This window comes from Chlorocebus sabaeus, chromosome 29 (genome assembly GCF_047675955.1).
Source record: "Chlorocebus sabaeus isolate Y175 chromosome 29, mChlSab1.0.hap1, whole genome shotgun sequence".
NCBI classification, from domain to species: domain Eukaryota; kingdom Metazoa; phylum Chordata; class Mammalia; order Primates; family Cercopithecidae; genus Chlorocebus; species Chlorocebus sabaeus.
In genome coordinates, this window is record NC_132932.1 from 3,605,545 (window position 1) to 3,626,135 (window position 20,591).

The 20,591-nt window shown below is 43.2% G+C and overlaps 1 protein-coding gene and 3 non-coding genes across 4 annotated transcripts; 2 read left to right on the forward strand and 2 right to left on the reverse strand.

The window, feature by feature from the left end:
* Nucleotides 1–3,780: 3,780 nt before the first annotated feature.
* On the forward strand, nt 3,781–5,000 carry OR6S1 (olfactory receptor family 6 subfamily S member 1). Its single transcript, XM_007990679.3, has one exon. It carries the CDS (start codon nt 3,781–3,783, stop codon nt 4,774–4,776), a length of 996 nt encoding a protein of 331 aa, XP_007988870.3. The 3' UTR covers nt 4,777–5,000.
* Nucleotides 5,001–12,585: 7,585 nt separating this feature from the next.
* On the reverse strand, nt 12,586–12,657 carry TRNAP-UGG (transfer RNA proline (anticodon UGG)). Its single transcript has one exon. It is a non-coding gene; the product is annotated as a tRNA-Pro (tRNA).
* Nucleotides 12,658–14,417: 1,760 nt separating this feature from the next.
* Nucleotides 14,418–14,490, forward strand: TRNAT-UGU (transfer RNA threonine (anticodon UGU)). Its single transcript has one exon. It is a non-coding gene; the product is annotated as a tRNA-Thr (tRNA).
* A 5,727-nt stretch (nt 14,491–20,217) lies between these two features.
* Nucleotides 20,218–20,299, reverse strand: TRNAL-UAG (transfer RNA leucine (anticodon UAG)). The gene has a single exon. It is a non-coding gene; the product is annotated as a tRNA-Leu (tRNA).
* Between the last annotated feature and the right edge of the window lie 292 nt (nt 20,300–20,591).

Consider the following 20,591-nt stretch of genomic DNA (forward strand, 5'->3'; position numbering starts at 1 on the left):
CAGAAATATTCCCCATCACCCTTTCTTGAACAAAGGGTCAGGTTTTTTTTGGTTTTTTTTTGTTGTTGTTTTTTTAACAGAGTCTAGGAAATTTCCATTGAATGGCATATCTCCCCTGGGTCATTTAGGAATTTTTTTTTTTTTTCTTTCTCTATGGTCTTACTTTCTCACTGCCTGATTAACCTCTCTCCAAAAAGCACTGCTGCTGGCTGGGCTCCTGATGTTCAGATTAATTCTGATGCCTAGATTAGTTCTCATCTGAAGATATCTCCATTGGAAACTAAAGTTATGCACGAAGGATCCCACCCTTCAGCAGAGAGATTAGTTAGAAACCAGTGACATCAGCCTTCTCCCTCCCTGCCCTCAGGCTAACACCAGGAGTCAGGGAAGGTAGGGATCTGAAAGAAGAAAACTGATACTTTGTACAAAAGTTCCATTAGCAAAAAAAGTGAAGAGGTGGCGTTAAGTGGAACATTTTTCCACAACTAGAGATGAAACAAATTAGGTAAGTGTGCTAAGTCTTTTCAAAGATAGGAGGTAAATGGTGTAACCCCTCCATATGTACCCCTTGCCTTCTAGCCCCATGTTGTTTTTGTAATAACATTTCTTGTGAGATAATTGTCTTTCACTTGTGAGATAATTGAGATAATTGTCTTTCACTTGAATTATGCCTGTGGAAATCTAAGACAGTGGTCACATTGCGGAAGGCATTGTTTCTAGGTGGAGGGAAGGGTGGGGCTGTTGGCTGACTTACTCATGGCCATAAGAAAGGCAGCATGACACAACCTCCCTAAGAGAAGAAAGCTCACTTGTTCAAAAGGCAGAACGACAACCTGTGAGGAAATATACCAGAGAGGAAAGCTCAGGAGAAGAAGGAGATTATCCAATTTCTCCTTGTTTTCTCAAGTGCTTTGCCCATCCTCCCCTACTCCAAGGATGCGAACCTATTGTCAGCCTTAAGGTTCACCGTGTGGGAAGGACTCCCACACGGAACAGGACTCCCAGATGGAACTTGAATCATAAAAAGGAGAAAAAAAATTTTCAGGGTGACCTCCACCCTCATGGAGACAACAAGGACATTCAGGAGGAGGTAGGAGGAATCACTTCCATGTTCAGAGTTGAGGACTCATCTCCCTGTCACTTAAGATATAGTTTAGGTTCAGCTCAATGGTGGATTTTCACAGGGAGCAACAGAGTGCCAGACAGAGTCCCCTTTGGGGTGACCAGTCTCATCTGTTTATATTCCACCCCTTATGTTCTGTGCTGTAGCCCAAAGGTACTATGTTTACACACTGCTCTTTTCCATTGAAGACGCTTCCTTCTCTCTATCAAATGCATACTCATTTTCTAGTACTTATTTCAGGCTTTTCCTTTCTCCAGAATACTGCCTGTCTCTCTGAGTTTCAGTTTGGTTCCTTTTCTGTTTCCCTGTGGTACCCTATACTTCCCTGCAACATTCCACCTGTCACACATCTTGATTTTTCTGTCATTCTTAGTGGGCTGTGAGCTACATGAGGGTAATGGCAATGTCTTCTATCTCTGAATCTCCAATTACAGCAGCATCTGGTACATAATAAATATGAAGCAAAAGTTGAATGACTTTACTGACAATAGGCAATTTCTATAGAAGCTGGAGGGAGCGGAGACTCTGAATGAATCCTCGGGGAGAAAGACCACAGAACTCTTTTATCCTAGAAAAAAGCTCCAGACATTTTCCTGTCTGGACCTGTGGGACCCACAGGAGAGAAATTGTAAGTAAAGAATCTAATGCTTGCTGAGAACAAAGACTGTTGGGGTGTGCTAGAGAACAATAGGGTTGGCCGGGGATGGTGGCTCACACCTGTAATTCTAGCACTTTGGGAGGCCGAGGAGGGGCAGATCACTTGAGGCCAGGAGTTCAAGACCAACCTGGCCACGATGGCAAAACCCTGTCTCTACTAAAAATACAAAAATTATCCAGGTGTGGTGACACGTGCCTGCAGTCCCAACTGCTCAGGAGGCTGAGGTAGGAAAATCGCTTGAACTCAGGAAGTGGGGGTTGCAGTGAGCCAAGATCATGCCACTGCATTCCAGCCTGGGCAACAGAGTGAGGCTCCATCTCAACAACAACAACAAAAGAGAACAATAGAGCTGACAGAGAACCATGGTCTTAAGATCAGTTCTTACGTTTTGCATGGCTAAAGGTGTAAGAATTAAAGAAAGAAGAAAGAAACATGAAAGGTGGCTTGCCAGTCAAGACAGGTTTATTTTACAGAAAACAAACCTGAGAGGAGCTTCTGGTCAAGTTAGGTCAGAGGCACACTCTCTTACAGACTAAGAGTTTTTAAGAATTCGGGGTGGGAGAGTTTATCAGAGGATTGGCCTGCTTCTGTGTCTCTGTTGTGCTTCTCTGGGAGGGACAGTTTTGTGTCTGTTCCCATACATCTTTCTGTAGCTGCAGGCATACTCCTGAGTGTGCTTTTAGCTTCCCTATCTTAGTGCACCTGAAGGGAAAGAAAGGTGCTTATTAAGGCCCACCGTTTTACTGTGGCCCATTATATGAGGGTGAAGTTTGGCAGTTACCCAAAAGAATTTCCCTTCACCTCCCTCTGTTCCCAAACTGTCTTATCTGTGTTTTACTGTCTGCTCTCCCTGGCTGCTTGTAGTTAGAAGAGAAGTGATTTCTTTGAAATGCATGAGGCTAGAAAGGGAGCTGGAACTTAAAGGGGCAGTGTTTGTCCAAGATGATGGTGCTCCTGCTCTGTCAAAAGGGAATAAGGATTCTCCTGATACCTGAGGCATTTTTAAACAAGCCTATAATTGACTTGATTTTTCTAACTGGTGGCGGTCCTCAGAACTGCGAGGACTTGAATTGAAGAATAAGAATCAAAGAATAAGAACATAATTTGTTATTTTATTAACAGTTACAGTCAGAAATTCATAATTTAGCTCTGACAAATGTCTGACGGGGTTTCCCCATGTTGGCCAGGCTGGTCTGGAACTCCTGGCCTCAAGTGATCCGCCCGCCTCGGTCTCCCAAAGAGCTGGGATTACGGGTGTGAGCCACTGCGTCCTGCCAAAAAGGGTAATTTTATATCATTTCATTAGGTATACTGATAGTCTAGATTCCTGTGATTCATTGCATAGTTGGACAGTTAAAGCACAAATTGATAATCTTCCAAGGGTAATGGCAAGCCAAGCCTAGATTCTGGCGTCCTAACTTATAGCCAGGGGCTTTCTCTGCCACATAATTTTTAAGTTAAGTGCTAGAAACTCTTAAATTCTTTGCACTATTATATCATTTGCTTCTTACTGTATTTCACAACTGAGGAGCACAGAGAGGGTAAGTAACCTTGCCAAGGCTACTCAGCCAGTAAGTGGAGATGCAGGAATTGAAAACTAGGTAGTCTGACTCCAGTTCTGATCCCGGTTGAATGGTGATCATATTCTTCACAAAATCGTTTTTCAGATATTTTTGTCCAATTCAGATGCTCAGTGATATTGTTATTACAATAATGAGGTGTCTTATTTAAGATCTGAGAACAGGAGATGTGAAGATTGAGGAGATGGAGGCCCCTGGCATTTTCATACCTAAGTTTTGTTACCCTTTAGAGAAAATCTTCTCCAGTGCTAAAATCAATCAGATGATGACCTGAAGTGCTTCAGATCTTAACAGGACCTGCAATTGGAAAAACTGGGGATATGTGTCCCATACCATGATAAAGTAAGTTTCAGGATTGTAAGCAGAGGACCTGTTCTTACCAGGACCATGTTTTTGTTGTTGCACAGGTGGAAAAGATAATGACTCCTGATGGGAACCAGAGTAGTGATGCAACAGAGTTCGTCCTGGCAGGGTTCCCACATCTCAACAACACAAAAGTGGAATTATTTTCTGTCTTCCTTCTTGTCTATCTTCTGATTCTGACAGGCAATGTGTTGATTGTGGGGGTGGTAAGGGCTGATACTCGACTACAGACCCCCATGTACTTCTTTCTGGGTAACCTGTCCTGCCTAGAGATTCTGCTCACTTCCGTCATCATTCCAAAGATGCTGAGCGATTTCCTTTCAAGGCAACACACTATTTCCTTTGCTGCGTGTATCACCCAATTCTATTTCTACTTCTTTCTCGGGGCCTCTGAGTTCTTACTGTTGGCTGTCATGTCTGTGGATCGCTACCTAGCCATCTGTCATCCTCTGCGCTACCCCTTGCTCATGAGTGGGGCCGTGTGCATTCGTGTGGCCTTGGCCTGCTGGGTGGGGGGACTTGCCCCTGTGCTTGGTCCCACAGTGGCTGTGGCCTTGCTTCCTTTCTGTAAGCAGGGTGCTGTGGTGCAGCACTTCTTCTGTGACAGTGGCCCACTGTTACGCCTGGCATGCACCAACACCAAGAAGCTGGAGGAGACTGACTTTGTCCTGGCCTCCCTTGTCATTGTATCTTCCTTGCTGATTACTGCTGTGTCCTACGGCCTCATTGTCCTGGCTGTCCTGAGAATCCCCTCTGCTTCAGGCCGTCAGAAGGCCTTCTCTACCTGTACCTCCCACTTGATAGTGGTGACCCTCTTCTATGGAAGTGCCATTTTTCTCTATGTGAGGCCATCGCAGAGTGGTTCGGTGGACACTAACTGGGCAGTGACAGTAATAACGACATTTGTGACACCACTGCTGAATCCATTCATCTACGCCTTACGTAATGAGCAAGTCAAGGAATCTTTGAAGGACATGTTTAGGAAGGTGGTGGCAGACTTTTTAAGGAATCTTTTACTTGATAACTGTCTCAATGAGAAAGCAGTAATGTGAGAGTGAAGAGACTGGTAACTAGTCTTTTTTTTTTTTTTAGAGAGAAAGTCTCACTCTGTCGCCCAGGCTGGAGTGCAGTGGCACGATCTTGGTTCACTGCAACCTCCACCTCCTGGGTTCAAGCAATTCTCCTGCCTCAGCCTCCTGAGTAGCTGGGATTACAGGTGCCCACCACCACACCTGGCTGATTTTTGTATTTTTAGTAGAGACAGGGTTTCGCTCGATGGCCAGGCTAGTCTGAAACTCCTGGTCTCAAGTGATCCACCCACCTCAGCCTCCCAAAGTGCTGGGATTACAGGTGTGAGCCACCATGCCTGGTCTTGTTGGCATTTTTAAAAATCATATTTTGAAATCCAGACATTCTCATTAGCATGCTCCTTTCCATCATCATTATGGACATCACCAAAAGACTGAATTCTGGAACTACTAATGAATTCCCAGGTCATCAATTCACACTTCTTCTCTTTCAGGCAAAATTTCTTGATCCTAGATCATACCTAATAATAATAATGCTTATTATTATTATTATTATTGATATATCGTGATCAATATCATCAACACTTCCTAAGACCTTCCAACCTGTGAGTCTTAACCTAAGAGTCCATGGTCATGTAGGGAATCTAAGGATGGGTTTCAGAAAATGTATATGCCTGATAGGTATCTAAATTTTATGTGCTTGAATATATATGCATTTGTTTGAGAAGAGGAACCACAGCTTTAATTCAACATTTAAATCCATGTGTGCACTCTCTTCAAAAGCGAGAAACTGATTGAGAGTCTAAGTAGAGCCTTCCAACTGTTTATGCAAATCAAGAATTTTAAGAAAAACTTCCTTACAGATATAAAATGAAGTAAAAATAGATTATCTGTATATTTTTGTGTATACTTTTTAGAAAAATTTACATTTACTACTAGAGGAAACAGAGGTGAAGCAAATTTAATAAAGGGACTTAATTACTTCTCTATGGTAATTCCAGGTGCCTTTGGAAAAGCAGATCAATGAGGGATTTTTTGAATATAGCCTTTACTGTATTCTTCTGGTGTGCACTTTATTACAGTGATAAAGACATCTCCACTCATTTTCTCATTGGATTATGTTTCATTCATTTGTTCATCTTTTTACATTCTTGTTCTGTTGTGTTAAATCTTCTTTTGTTTTTGGTAAAATCAAGATTGGAAAAAGGAGCTTTCATATTAAAGAGTTAAGAATGCCACATAGACTGGAAGCGGTGGCTCACGCCTGTAATCCTAGCACTTTGGAAGGCCGAGACGGGTGGATCATCTGAGATCAGGAGTTCGTAGACCAGTCCGGCCAACATGGCAAAACCCTGCCTCTACAAAAATGCAAAAATTAGCTGGACGTGGTAGCGGGCACCTGTAATCGCAGCTACCGAAAAGGGCAATTTTATATAATCTCATTATATAAGAAGGGAGGAGAATCACTGAACCCAGGGGACGGAGGTTGCAGTGAGCAAAGGTCGTGCCATGTCACTCTAGCCTGGGCGAAAGAGCAAAACTCCATCTAAAAAAAAAAAAAAAGAAGAATACCAAATATTGTTGTATCTACCAAGAACCAAACTTTGCAGTAAATTTTATCTGCTTTATTGGACATTTGAAAAGGGAATGGGGATTCCTATTCATGGTGCCTTTGGAAATCTTAGAAACAAATATTTATTTATTCATTTCTTCATTCAGTAAAGGTCTGTGAAGAATCTTTGTTGAACACTGTGATATACGAATATATGCTAAGATGAACAAGAATAATTTGTAACCTCAAGCCGTTTGAACTTTAGAGGGGAGAACTAAGGGACAGATAACAATTTAAGGGAATGTGGATGATAAGGAGGTTTACAAAAGCTACAAAACTGGCAAACTGAGTATTAGCATCAAGAGTTAGCCACAGGCGTCAGTGGGCATAGAAAATAGAAATGTTTTTATCTGGTTCTATTCGTAACACATGCAAACACACTAGATAATTTTATTCCAATATATTTCTGAGTATTAAAGAAATGGAAAGAATGATTGATTCAGAGGGTGAAAATAACTCTTCTGGAGTGATCTAGAAGTGTTGCCCAGAGAGGAGATGAAATAGTGCCTTAAAAATTACCTAGTTTCATGAAACATAAAAATCTGAAGTCCATTCCAGCCACTGGGCAAGGAAAGGAATTCATGTAACAATTTATAACATTTCTTGAAGTAATTGCCCCATATTATGGCAATAAAGCATGTTAAACCACCCATTTTCAACATGTGTTTCATTGTGAAAAATAACTTTGGGCTCAATTTAATTCAATAAAATTTGTTAAATACCGTGTTCTAGGAAGTAAGTTGGTATGTTAGAGGTACAAATATTGGCCTTTGCCATCAAGGAATGCATAGACTTTTAGGGTAGACGTAATACATGTGAAAATATAAATATATAATTTTTTTTCTGTTTTTGAGACGGAGTCTTGCTCTGTTGCCCAGGCTGGAAACCAATGGCATGATCTCAGCTCACTTCAACCTCTGCCTCTGGGATTCAAGTGACTCTCCTGCCTCAGCCTCCTGAGTAGCTGGGATTACAGGCACCCCCCACCAAGCCCGGGTAATTTTTGTATTTTTTAGTAGAAATGGGGTTTCCCCATGTTGGTCAGGCTGGTCTCGAACTCCTGACCTCAGGTGATCCACCCGCCTCGGCCTCCCAAAGTGCTGGGATTACAGGCATGATGAGCCACTGCCTCTGGCTCATAAATACATAAATATATGCATACACACACATCTATCTGTCTATCAATCAATCGATCTATCCATCTACACATATGGGACTGTGGGCTAAAATGTAAAATATAGTAAGACTTCTTTTTTCTTTCTTTCTTTTTGTTTTTTTTGAGACAGAGCCTTGCTCTTTGCTCTTGTCACCCAGGCTGGAGTGCAATGGCGCGATCTTGGCTCACTGCAACCTCCGCTTCCTGAGTTCAAGCGATTCTCCGGCCTCAGCCTCCGGAGTAGCTGGGATTACAGGCGCCCGCCACCATGCCCAGCTAATTTTTGTACTTTTAGTAGAGGCAGGGTTTCGCCATGTTGGCCGGACTGGTCTCGAATTCCTGACCTCAGATGATCGGCCCGCCTCGATCTCCCAAAGTGCTAGGATTACGGGAGTGAACCACTGCGCCTGGGCCAAGACCATTTAAAATTTAAAAGTGACTCTAAGAAGATGTAATTATACTAACAAGGCATAAGATAATTGAACATGATTATGAAGAGAAATATCACAATAAAAACTATACCAGGGAGCAAAATTTTAAAAAGTATGAATACTTTGTAGTGTATCTGAGAAAGTAAATTTGGATCCATTTTTGAGAAGATAAATGTGACTATAAATTTATATAATGAACTAATTATTATACCGTGGACATAGGGGAAAAAGATTACTAAAAAAGTAAATGTTAGCCGGTGACGGTGGCTCACACCTGTAATCCCAGCACTTTGGGAGGCCAAGGCAGGCAGATCACAAGGTCAGGAGTTTGAGACCAGCCTGGCCAACATAGTGAAACTCCGGCTCTACTAAAAATAAAAAAATTAGCTGGGCATGATGGTGAGTGCCTGTAGTCCCAGCTACCTGGGAGGCTGAGGCAGGAGAATCTCTTGAACTCGGGAGGCAGAGGTTGTGGTAAGCTGAGATTCCTCCACTGTACTCCAGCCTGGGCAACAGACCCAGACTCTGTCTCAAAACAAACAAACAAACAAACAAAAATACAAAAATTAGCTGGGCGTGGTGGTGCGTGCCTGCAGTCCCAGCTACTCAGGAGGCTGATACAGGAGAATCGCTTGAACCTGGGAGGCTGAGGTTACAGCGAGCCAAGATTGTGCCACTGCACTCAAGTTGAGCAACAGAGCAAGACTCCGTCTCAAAAAAAAAGTGTTCTACTTTACCAAGATTAAGATGGATCTGGCGAAATTAGCCATTCCCCTGATATAAAAAATGTATTAGTTTAATAGTACATTGACTAATCAGATTGGTAATCACAGAGTTTCTCGAATTTCTTTTTTTTTTTTTCAGAGATGGAGTTTCCCTCTTGTTGCCCAGGCTGGAGGGCAATGGCATAATCTCAGCTCATCGCAACCTCCACCTCCCGGGTTCAAGCGATTTTCCTGCCTCAACCTCCCGAGTAGCTGGGATTACAGGCATGTGCCACCACACCTGGCTAATTTTGTATTTTTAGCAGAGACGGGGGTTTCCCCATGTTGGTCAGGCTGGTCTTGAACTCCCGGCCTCAGGTGATCCGCTTGCCTCACCCTCCCACAGTGCTGGGATTACAAGCGTAAGCCACCGCACCCGGCTTCAATTTTCTATAAAAGTACCATGACAAGCGCCTTTATTCAAACTATTATATGAAATAAATTTGCCTGAAATTTGGTATGATGGTATGTGTGGATTGAGTGCGCATATGAGTGTGTGCTTGCATATAACAGTGATACAAACTTGTGTGTCCATTAAAGTTTGTGATTAAATAAAAGAATAAATAAAAATCTGTTTATTGATTTTTTTTCTAAGCTTTCCTTTCTAAGATCTTACCTTCATTGACATGAAATTTGTATTTTGTTTTTAAATATACAGTTAAGACAGAATATACTTAGTTTAGAAGTAGTAGAAAATGCTTCTGTTTGCATTATTTCACATATAAAACTCTTAATAAGGCCAGGTGCAGTGGCTCATGCCTACAATCCCAGCACGTTGGGAAGCCAACAAGGGGGATTGCTTGAGCCTGGGAGTTCCAGGCTGCAGCGAGCCATGATCGCATTACTGTACTCCAGTCTGGGCTACAGGGTGAGACCTTGTCTCAAAAATTAAATAAATAAATAAAACTCTTAATGACATCATCGATTATGACAATGATGCTTAACTCAGCAAGCTTATTTTACTCTTTATACTTAGCAGAGTTTGGCATGACTGATCTTGTCCTCTTGCTTGAAATAGTGTGTTCTACTTATTAGAACACACTATTTTTGTTATTTATTTATTTTATTTCAATTGTTTTAGGAGAACAGGTGGTTTTTGGTTATGTGAAGTTCTTTAGTGGTGATTTCTGAGATTTTGGTGCACCCATCACCTGAGCAGTGTATACTGTAGGCAATATGGATTATTTTATTTTATTTTTTTTATTGAGATGGAGTCTCGCTCTGTCACTCAGGCTAGAGTGCAGTGGCTGGATCTCAGCTCACTGCAAGTTCCGCCTCCCGGGTTCACGCCATTCTCCTGCCTCAGCCTCCCAAGCAGCTGGGACTACAGGCGCCCATCACCTCGCCCGCCTAGTTTTTTGCATTTTTTAGTAGGGAGGGGGTTTCACTGTGTTAGCCAGGATGGTCTGGATCTCCTGACCTCGTGATCCACCCGTCTTGGCCTCCCAAAGTGCTGGGATTACAGGCTTGAGCCACTGCGCCTGGCTGTAGTTGGTTTTTTTTCTGGGTTCTCTATTCTGTTACATTGGTCTACATGTTTTGTTTTGTTTTACCAGTACCACGCTGTTTTGGTAACTATAGCCTTGCAGTATAGTTTGAAGACAGGTAATGTGATGCCTCCAGATTTGTTCTTTACACTTAGCTTTGCTTGGGGGCTATGCAGGCTTTTTCTTTGGATTCATGTGAATTTTAGGATTGTTTTTTCTAGTTCTGAGAAGAATGACGATGGTATTTTGATGGGAATTGTATTGAATCCGTAGATTGCTTTTGGCAGTATGGTCATTTTCACAATATTGATTCTATCCATCCATGAGCATGGGATGTGTTTTCATTTGTTTTTGTCATCTATGATTTCTTTCAGCAGTATTTTGCAATTTTCCTTGTAGAGATCTTTCACCTCCTTGGTTAAGCATATTGCTATTTTATTTTTTATTTTTGAAGCTGTTGTAAAAGGGATTGAGTTCTTGATTTGATTCTCAGCTTGGTCGTTGTTGGTATATAGCAGTGCTACTGACTGTACGTAGATATTGTATCCTGCAACTTTACTGAATTCACTGATCACATCCAGGAGCTTTTTGGATGGGTCCTTAGAGTTTTCTAGGTATTCGATCATATCATCAGCAAACAGTGACAGTTTGACTTCCTCTTTTCCAATTTGGATGCCCTTTATTTTTTTCTCTTGTCTCATTGCTCTGGCTAGGACTTCCAGTACTATGTTGAATAGAAATGGTGAAAGTGGGCATCCTTGCCTTGTTCCAGGAGGAATGCTTTCAACTTTTCCTTGTTGGCTATTGGTTTGTCATAGATGGCTTTTGTTACCTTGAGACATGTCCCTTCTATGTTGATTTTACTGATGGTTTTGATCATAAAGGGATGCTGGATTTCGTTAAATGCTTTTTTCTGCATCTATTGAGATCATCATATTATTTTTATTTTTAATTCTGTTTATGTGATGTATCACAGACGCTATATCCAATTTCCTGTTGGGCATATTCACTGGCAGTTGTTCAGCAAAGACAAACTCCCAGGCTAGACATCTCACCTCTCCCACCCGCCAGACAACCTGGAAGTCAGGGCATGTTGGCAGATTCTTCCTTTTCTCCTCCCTTCCTGTAATCATCCGTCAGAAAACCCCTTATTTTCTTCTGGACGCATAACTCTTCCAAGGGAAACCTCAGAAAGGACAAATATAATTGGGCTAGACAGAAATCCTGTTAAAAATTTCCCTTTTTTTTTTTTTTTTTTTGAGATGGAGTTTTGCTCTTGTTGCCCAGGCTGGAGGGCAATAGCACAATCTTGGCTCACTGCAATCTCTGCCTCCTGAGTTCAAACAATTCTCCTACCTCAGCGTCCCGAGTAACTGGGGTTACAGGCGCGCACCACCATGTCTGATTATTTTGTATTTTTAGTAGAGATGGAGTTTCACCATGTTGGTCAGGCTGGTCTCCTGACCTCAGGTGATCCACCCACCTCGGCCTCCCGAAGTGCTGGGATTACAGGCATGAGCCACCGCGCTCGGCCTAAAGATTCCTTTCTAAACAAGCTACTTAGAAAGACAAGCAACTTTGAGGCTCCCATCATCCCAGCAGTTCATTGCGAGGGCAACTTCTTTACTCCAGAATCGAACCACACTCAAGGATTATAGGTAGACACCCAACAGTAGAACCTGTTGATTGTTCAAGTGAGCTGTCAAAGAGCACTAAAGGGACTAGTGGATTCTTGCCAGAAGTGACAAAAACGACTATTCCTATGTTATACTGTGTTTCCGAAAATAACACCTGGAAATAATTCAATTGCGCTTCCTTGAACAAAATGAATGTCTGTGTCCTCTAAGCCCTCAAGTTCCCAGGGCTGCGACTTCGAACGATGCAACAGCGCTTGCAACTGTGAGATAGGAAGTCTCACTAGAACAACCAAGAGTGCAACAACGCGCTGTGGAGCAGCGCCAAGGCCAGAGCAAGGGCTGGACTCCATCCCGCGGCTGGATCACCGCGCAGTCAGGGACTCAGAAAGCGGGCGCTATCGGGACATTGTGACCCTAACACGCCTTCCGGTAGCAATCTTCTCCGTACGAAGTGACCTAGTGAGAAGTGCACTAGTTTGTTGCACACAAAATACTGGGTAAGAACTGCCCGAACACTCTCCTCCTGACAAAAGATCCTGTCAGAGCCGGTCTGGGAGCCTCGATCTGTGGTGAAGACCTTGGCGCTTCGTAGCACCTTCCTTGTATTTGATTCTTTCAGCAAAAGCCACCAGTTTGTTCAACAATCTCATCCCCTGCAGGTCGAGCCTTCAAGCTAGGTGACCTAGCTGTGGCGGCGATTGCATTGTTAACTACTGGCCTTAAAGAGAGAAAGATGAAACAGAAAGGGGCTCGTCCGGGATTTGAACCCGGGACCTCTCGCACCCAAAGCGAGAATCATACCACTAGACCAACGAGCCGGAATTGGAATGATACTTTTCTGTAAGAGTGTTCATTTATTTTTGTTGTTGTTGTAGCGCAACACTTGAACAGCTTTGATTCCTTTCGAGGCCAGTGATTTTCTCCAGCCCCCAAGAAAGCCAACGTGCGAGTTCGGAAGGATCCGAGCCGCAGCTTTCCGAAGGTAAAAACGTTCATTTCAGGATCCAGGCCGAGCTGTGTCGGTCAATGGACAGGAAGGGTCCGAGTACTCAAAGGGACTGAACCATTTAAGGTGGCCGGTGGTTGGAGGACCCAGGAAAAACAAGAACGACCGATTTCACTCGCCGAAAGATAAAGGTCACCGCGGGACTTGCAGGGGAAAATGTCGAACCAACATTACCAAAGATGTTGAGCTCTAAAAACCACTACCTCAGACCTCTCGCCTACAGCACCCAGCACTCCACGTGGGTGCTTTGGCCTTTCGCTTTCAGCTTTAGTTGATTACCTCTGTATTATAGGTTTAGATTTAAGGTGTCTTTCAAGGGCGCCCAAGAGGTGCCGTCGGGGAAAAGTTGCTCTCTGTCCACACTCTCTTCTGTAGAAGCCCACTTCTCTACCACTCAAAAGGTGGTGGGTGGGTGGTGGGGGGAGGATTGTCTTTACTCGGCAGCCTTTTCTACTTGGGAACCGAAGCTCCCAGGCTCTTGCTCTAACCTCCCCAGGGCGCAGCAGTGTCTGCCTTGATCACAGGGCTTGCCCTGCGCCGAGCTCGCTCCTGGCCAGTGGGAGCTGTCTAGTGAATGACTGAGCCTCCTGGTCAGGCTGACACCAAAGGAGACAAAAGAAGAGAAACTCTTCCTCCCGAACCTTCCCTTGCGACGAAGCCCCTTTTATTCTTTCTGGACTTCAAGTTGGCGCTTAGAAAAGCCCGGAGGCCCAAGGAGAAGGAGCTGCCGCCCGGACTCCGAAATGCTAGGAAGAGGAGCGTTAAAGGACCAAGGAAAGGGCTGGACCCCTTCTAGCCACCTCTGCTTCAGGTAACTTAGAGGAATCTGTGACCGAGCCTGACTCCGCTGAAAGTCTGGGGGAGATCTGGAAGCCTTCGCGCCCTCACTGTGTCTACCCCCAAACTGAAGGTCCGAGGGGTACGTCCTGGGCTTGAAGACAGCCGCCTCCCATTTCAAAACAACCCCAATCTCAGACTAAGAGAGTTGGATTAAGAATCCAAGTGGATTGGGAGAATGTCTCTGATCACTCTTGCATTCTCCTCTGTAATGAAACGCACCCTGACCCTGATATTGTTCGACAGTTGGGACTTCTCAAGCCTGATGCTGGGGAGCATCTAATGTGGAGCATGCGTTAAGATAGCAATATATATTAATGCTCATGTCTTTTATGGTTTGTTTGTTCGTTTTTGATGAGCAAGCAAACTGAAAACTCATCTCTTTTAAAGAACGTAAGTCATTTGCCTAGCGAAACATATACTTTTAGTAATAAAAATAGAGCCACTTTTAAAAGATAATAATTCAGCTATGTCCAAAGAAGCAAATAATCCAGAATTTAAAAGTTGGAATGAATAATCATTACTTTTTATTAAATAATTTTGTTACTCCCCATTTTACTCTTACAGTGACTTGCATTCCAGTCCGGGCCTGGTCAAGAAAATGTTTTTCCTTGTATGTAAGAGTCACGTCCTTCAAAAATTCCTTTTAATGTATTTCTTATTTAGACGTAAATACTAGTTACCTAGTATTTATCTGCATAATAGATTGATTGTTAAATGAATGCTGTGCGTTGTGGCTCCATAGCTCAGGGGTTAGAGCACTGTTCTTGTAAACCAGGGGTCGTGAGTTCAAATCTCGCTGGGGCCTTAGCAATAGGGGTGTTTTTGTTTTTTTTCCCCTTCACCCCTGCAAAAGAGCAGGAGCTTTTTAGCCTTTTCAATGCTGAAACAGACTAGTGAAGAAAGGAAGCACTTGATGATCTTTCCGTGAAAGCCAGATCCTGGATTTGAGACGAAAAAGTACAGCGTGGGGTTCCTATGAACGATACTGGGAAAACAGGTGTTTGTAACCTGCAGTAAGCGAGGAAGAAACTAGATTGCTCACGTCTCTGGGAGAAAAGTGCTAGACTTGGTCCATATCTCTGTGTTTGTGAGGAAGAGATCTAACCAAATCTGCTGATAGCCATGATCCCCGGAGTCCTGCGCACTTCTCAACTTGCAGATTGCTTGGTGGTCCGTTCCTGCCATCCTGGGGCGAAAACTGGCTCGCAGATTACTCTGAAGGCAGCCTAGTTCAGAAGCTACGCAGATTCACCCCAAGCCGGTGGCTTCAGCTCTGTTTCCATTCTCACTACCTCCTACTCAGATCTCACTTCTTACTGCCTCAAGGCTGCTCCCGGGACTCAGTTCTATAGATCTGGCTCTCTGGAAACTTTTGAACTCTAATCTGAGCCCAAATACAAAGAAGTCAGGAGTCTCACCAGCAGCTGCTCAATGCACAAATATCTACACTAACATCTCTCACGGACAATTTTCCATAGCTCAGCTGGTAGAGCGGAGGACTGTAGGAGTTTATAACTACAGCCATCCTTAAGGTCGCCGGTTCCATTCTGCCCGTGTTTTCGTGTTTCAGTCTACTCAGCCAACAGAAGGTTTCATTAATGTATCCTAACCCAAAGACTGTGAAGCACTAAATTGGGTTTCTATTTTCAGGCAACTAAAGAACATTTTGCTGACCATGAACCTTAATTTTATGCGTCCTCTGTGATTCTGCAGTATATGTGATTCTGTTTACTCACGAGGTGTAAATTAATGATGTTCTTTTTAGATTTGAATCGATCTCCTAATCTGTAAGACTAGTTAACATTGAGTGGATAATGGGTAACATCCCTAAACCTCACCCCCAAACGCTACACTTTTTCATTACGGTGAATAATTCATACTAGACAATTCAGGGTTTAAGGAGAAATACTTTAGAAAGGCCTGCCCCTCAAAAGGATCGAAACAAACGATACCGAGAATAAGCAAAAGGTCAAGTATGCATATGGAAAAATCTTCCTTCCCTAATAAGAAATCAAATTGGAAACTATTTATTAATATCTAATACTGATAAGAACATTCTTGTAGAATGTCATGGCTTTCTGGAGGACAATTGGGCATTATAAATCAAGAACTCTAAAAAGACATTGTATTTAATCAAGTATTCTATTTCTACTTTTAGAAATTTATTATTCAAGAATGAAAAAGGATATATGCCAAAATCTGTTTATCTGTGGGTGACTGATATTCTTTATAATTTTATGTAGTTTTCAAAATGTGCCACTTGTATACATTACATAAAAAAAAGTTTTTTACTGTATAAAATAAAGTTTAAAAATACCCAGTGCCATTATGGTAGACAATTTTTGCAGTTTCTTACAAAACCAAATACACGTTTCTCATACAATCAGCAATCACACTCTTAGGTACTTACCCAAATGAGTTGAACATATGTCCACACAGTACCCTTCACAGCTTTATGTATGATTAGCAGCTTTATGTATAATTGCCAAAACTTGGAAGCAATGAAGATATCCTTTAACAGGTGAATAGATAAACTGTGCTATATCCACGCAATGGAATATCAATCAGCCCTTAGAAGATACATGTTATCAAGAAATAAAAAGACATGGAAGTAAATTTAAAGGCATATTGCTAAGTAAAAGAAGCCAATCTGAAATGCCCGTATACTGTATGATTTCAACTATATGACATTCTGGAAAAGGCAAAACAATGTAGATAGTAAAAGCATCGGCAGTTTCCAGGAGTTAGGTGAGAGGGATGAACGTGTGGAGCACAGAAGATTTTTAGGGCAGCGAAACTACTCTGTATGGTGTTATAATAGTGTATATATGTCATGATTATGATGCATTTGTTCAAGCTCATAGAATGTACAGCACCAAGAGTGAATCTTGATTTAAACTACAGACTTTGTTTAATAATGGTGTATCAATGTTAGTTGTAACCAATGTACCATACTGGTGCAGGATGTCCTTGATAAGGGAGGCTGTGGGGACAGAGGGCAAAATGCAAGAACTCTCCGTACTTTCCACCCGGTTTTGCTGTAAACTTAAAACTGCTCTTGGATGTAAAAATCTATTAATTTTTTTAAAACTTGGTGACTTAAGTTTAATTCACAGTTTAGTTGAAGTAACAAAATAGATAACGCTGTGTTGATTTATTGATACTGCCATAAAGGTTTACGAAACGATATAGGACCACATTCAAGACAATGAAAAGGAGGGATCAGAATGGTGAGGAGGAACTAACTGAAGAGGGCTTCCTGAAGTTGAATTTTGAGCTAGAATTTGACAGAAATATTGATGCAAGCTTAAATGAGTTAGGGAGCTTTCCGATATGTGTGTGTGGAGACAGATGTGTTGGGGGAAATGCCAGTAAGAGTGCCAGAGAGGAGTGGGGTAACGGATGTGGCAGGGGTGGTAGAGTAGAGCTGGAGGAGAGGCTGGTACTATCAAGAGGAACAAGAGGAGGGGACAGCAGGAAGGATAGGGGTTCAGAATCATTTTGGTGGTGCAGAGGTGATGCAGGCAGAAAAAAGGCAGGGATGGTGAGTGGCATGAATGAGGGGAGATAGAAACAAGTCAGCATCCTTCCATCAACAGGAGAGGGAATTAACTGAAACTAAGGGACAGTGAAAAGAGTAAAACAATATAAGCAAAAACATTCTGAGGTGGTGCTCTTGAGGGTCTGGGGAATGCTAGTGTCCTTGGTAGATGGAGAGAATGCTGGAATGTGGAAAATGCTGGCCTGGCGGGGAGGAGGAGTGGGAGAAGGAATGGAGGAAGTTTCAGTGCACTTCGTTTCAATGGAAATGATGGCCTCTATGGAGCTGAAAACATCCAGCTAGATAGATCAGGTTTCTGGGAGTCACTAGAAGGAGATGAACAGAAAAACAAAAATTAACCCAGTCTCAACATAATGCACAGAATTACTTTTCAGGAAGAAGGGAAAACAAACTGTCAGCCTGAAATAATCAAAAGGGTAAGACTCTAATTTAAAGAGAGTTTACTCAAGCCGAAACTGTGAGGATGGGCCACCTGGAAATACCAACTCCAAAGGAATAGGGTCAGCATTCTGAAGAAGGAAAGTTGAGGTTTCATTTGTATAGGCAGAGACAGAGGAGTTTTTAGCAGGATTACAACATGATTCATGATTCATACACTATTCATACAAGGTTGGCACATAGTTACAGCCATTTGATTGGTTATAGGCAGTGTTTCTTTTTGGCAAGGGTACATTTAACATTTTTTGTAGAGGACATAATAATCATGGGTTTTCTGTTATCTGGTCTAAGCAAACAAAGCAGGACAAGACAAAGGAAAATTCATCTATAACGAGGGTCATTACTTAAGAAGACTGTAGGTTTTTTTTTCTTGATGTCCTTTAATTCTCTCTGGTACACGCAGAACCTGAAAAATAAGAAAGTGAGTTAATCTATAATCTAAGAAAGAAGTTGTAACCATATGTGACTCAGATCACAGTCACATCTCTCTGAAGGCTTAGAGCATTGTGGCGGTGGGTGGGGGCGTTCCAACAACTTTTAAATTTGATTTATTTTCATAAAACAGAATTGGAAGACAGAACAATTGCCTTGTGGAAAAAGGAAGAACAATGATACAGAAATTATGCAAACAGGGAATTTTATAAAAGTGCCAGGAAGGTCCAATTTATCCACAGATATAGAGATATTTTCCCCCGACTAGGCATTGGGAGCAAAACATGCCTTGTCTCTCGATTTCTGAGAGAAGCAAAACAAAAGGCTTCTTTTGTGAACATCTTGGGGGCCCAAGATATTTCTTGGTGATAGGTGGGTGAAAAAGAAGGGAACTGGTCTGGAGGAGTCATCAAAGTGAAATGGAAGATGTTCTGGGAGTGCACGGAAGAGGATTTTGAATGAGGAGGGAGGAAGATATAAAAAGGAGGGCAGAGTCAAAAAGTGGCATGACGCTAGGTGCCCAGGAGTTCGAGATCAACCTGGGCGACCTAGAGAGACCATGCCCCTCCCCACTGCCGCGCCCCTCCCAACTCCCACCCAATCCCTGGGCTCTACCAAAACAAACAAGCAAGTAAGCAAACAGCCGGGCGTGGGCGTGATAGTGCAGAACTGTGATCCTAGCTCCTTGGGAGACAGACGGGAGGATCGCTTGAGTCCGGGAGCTCGAGGCTGCAATGAGTAGTGATCACACCACTGCACTCCAGCCTGGGTGGCATGACACTTGGTTCTTGCACAGAGTCGCTGTTCTCTGCTCAGTTTCTTTCATTCATTCCTCATGTCACGGCAGTGAAATCTCTCCCCAAGGAAGCTGCCTGGCCAAATCCATGAGTACTTCTGTAAGTGACGGGCTGTTGTGGCTAAAAAACGCAGTAGGACAACCATTCTGAGACGATACCACTAAATAGGCCCTGAGTGTAACCCTTCTAATTTTCCACAGTGGGTTAGTTTCTACGCGAGTATTGTAGCTGGGTAGTTCAGAAACCCGAAATGTCGGCACCACCGTAACCTGCTTCACTGGGAAGGGGCAGGAGGGTGACTAAACCCACAACATTCACAGACGCCCCCGGGCCCAATGAACAGAGTTAGTCAAGAATCCGTTTTGAAGTGTTTTTGAAGCACAAACTCAAAATAACTGTTTACTTGTCTTCTCCCCATTCCCCATGAGATAGTGATCTCTGAATGAGAGAGAGCATGAACCTTGCTGAGAGTATTTTTTAGACGGAGTCTTACTCTGTCGCCAGGACTAGAGTGCAGTGGCGCGATCTTGGCTCACTGCAACCTCCGCCTCCCGGGTTCAAGCGATTCCTCCGCCTCAGCCTCCCGTGTAGCTGGGACTACAGGTCAGTCCGCGCCACCACGCCCGGCTTTTGTATTTTTTTTACTAGGACGGGGTTTCACCATGTTGGTCAGGATGGTCTCGATCTTCTGACCTCTTGATCCGCCCGCCTCGGCCTCCCAAAGTGCTGGGATTACAGGTGTGAGCTACTGCGCCCGGCCGCTGAGTTTTTGCTTTATGCATCCATCCATCCATCCATCCATCCATCCATGTTCAATTACAAAAGTGACGTGGTTAGAACCAAAATAGGGTCTGGGCAGGATATTTCGCGAGCACAGAGCTGCAACTCCTCAAGCAGTCTCGGCCGCGGACTGATGGGACCAATGGGAAAGTTTCTGGAAAAACTTCCTGGCCATCTTATGCTTAAATTAGGTAATGACAATAATTCAATGCGAGCGTGTATTTTAGAAGAGAACTGAACTTTCCTGATTGCGGGAACCCAAATGGTGCAGTGCAAAAACTGGGATCCAGAGAATCAGTACAACGAGTAAGGTAGGAGAGACCGCGGACGAGGAGTCCTGCCTCCCTAAGGGACACTATTCCCCATCGGAAACCCAGGTGATTTTAATCTTGAACACAGAGTTCAAAGGAACTAATGGTGTGTAATCCGGGAGCGTCCTGGGAAAGGAAGATATAATTTCCTTAATAGCTAGAATTTGTTAGTACTTCAGAATCCAGAATCCTCGCTGTATAAAACATACCACTGGCAGTGGTGGGATTCGAACCCACGCCCCCGAAGAGACTGGAGCCTAAATCCAGCGCCTTAGACCGCTCGGCCACACTACCGCACGAGCTATCGCTGTTTGCAATTACCTTCTTCATTCTCTCAACATTTTGCCCCAGCGTACCAGTGCAAAATTCTGAATTTCGCGGAAACAGAGCTCCGGATAGCATTTTAATTCATCCTTAGGAATTTAAGCAAACGCAAGGAGAGGAGGAATTACTGAATCTTCACTCGCCCCGGGAAGTGTGGGCTAGCAGGTAATCGACGATTATTAGCGTCAATATCTCTGGAAGACCTTTATCTTTTCCTTAACCTAGGCAATAAAACACGGAAACTTTAAAAATCCTACGGTGA

Bases quoted from the DNA above. Each gene is read 5' to 3' on its own strand.
- OR6S1 (XM_007990679.3), top strand. From the start codon at position 3,781: ATGACTCCTGATGGGAACCAGAGTAGTGATGCAACAGAGTTCGTCCTG.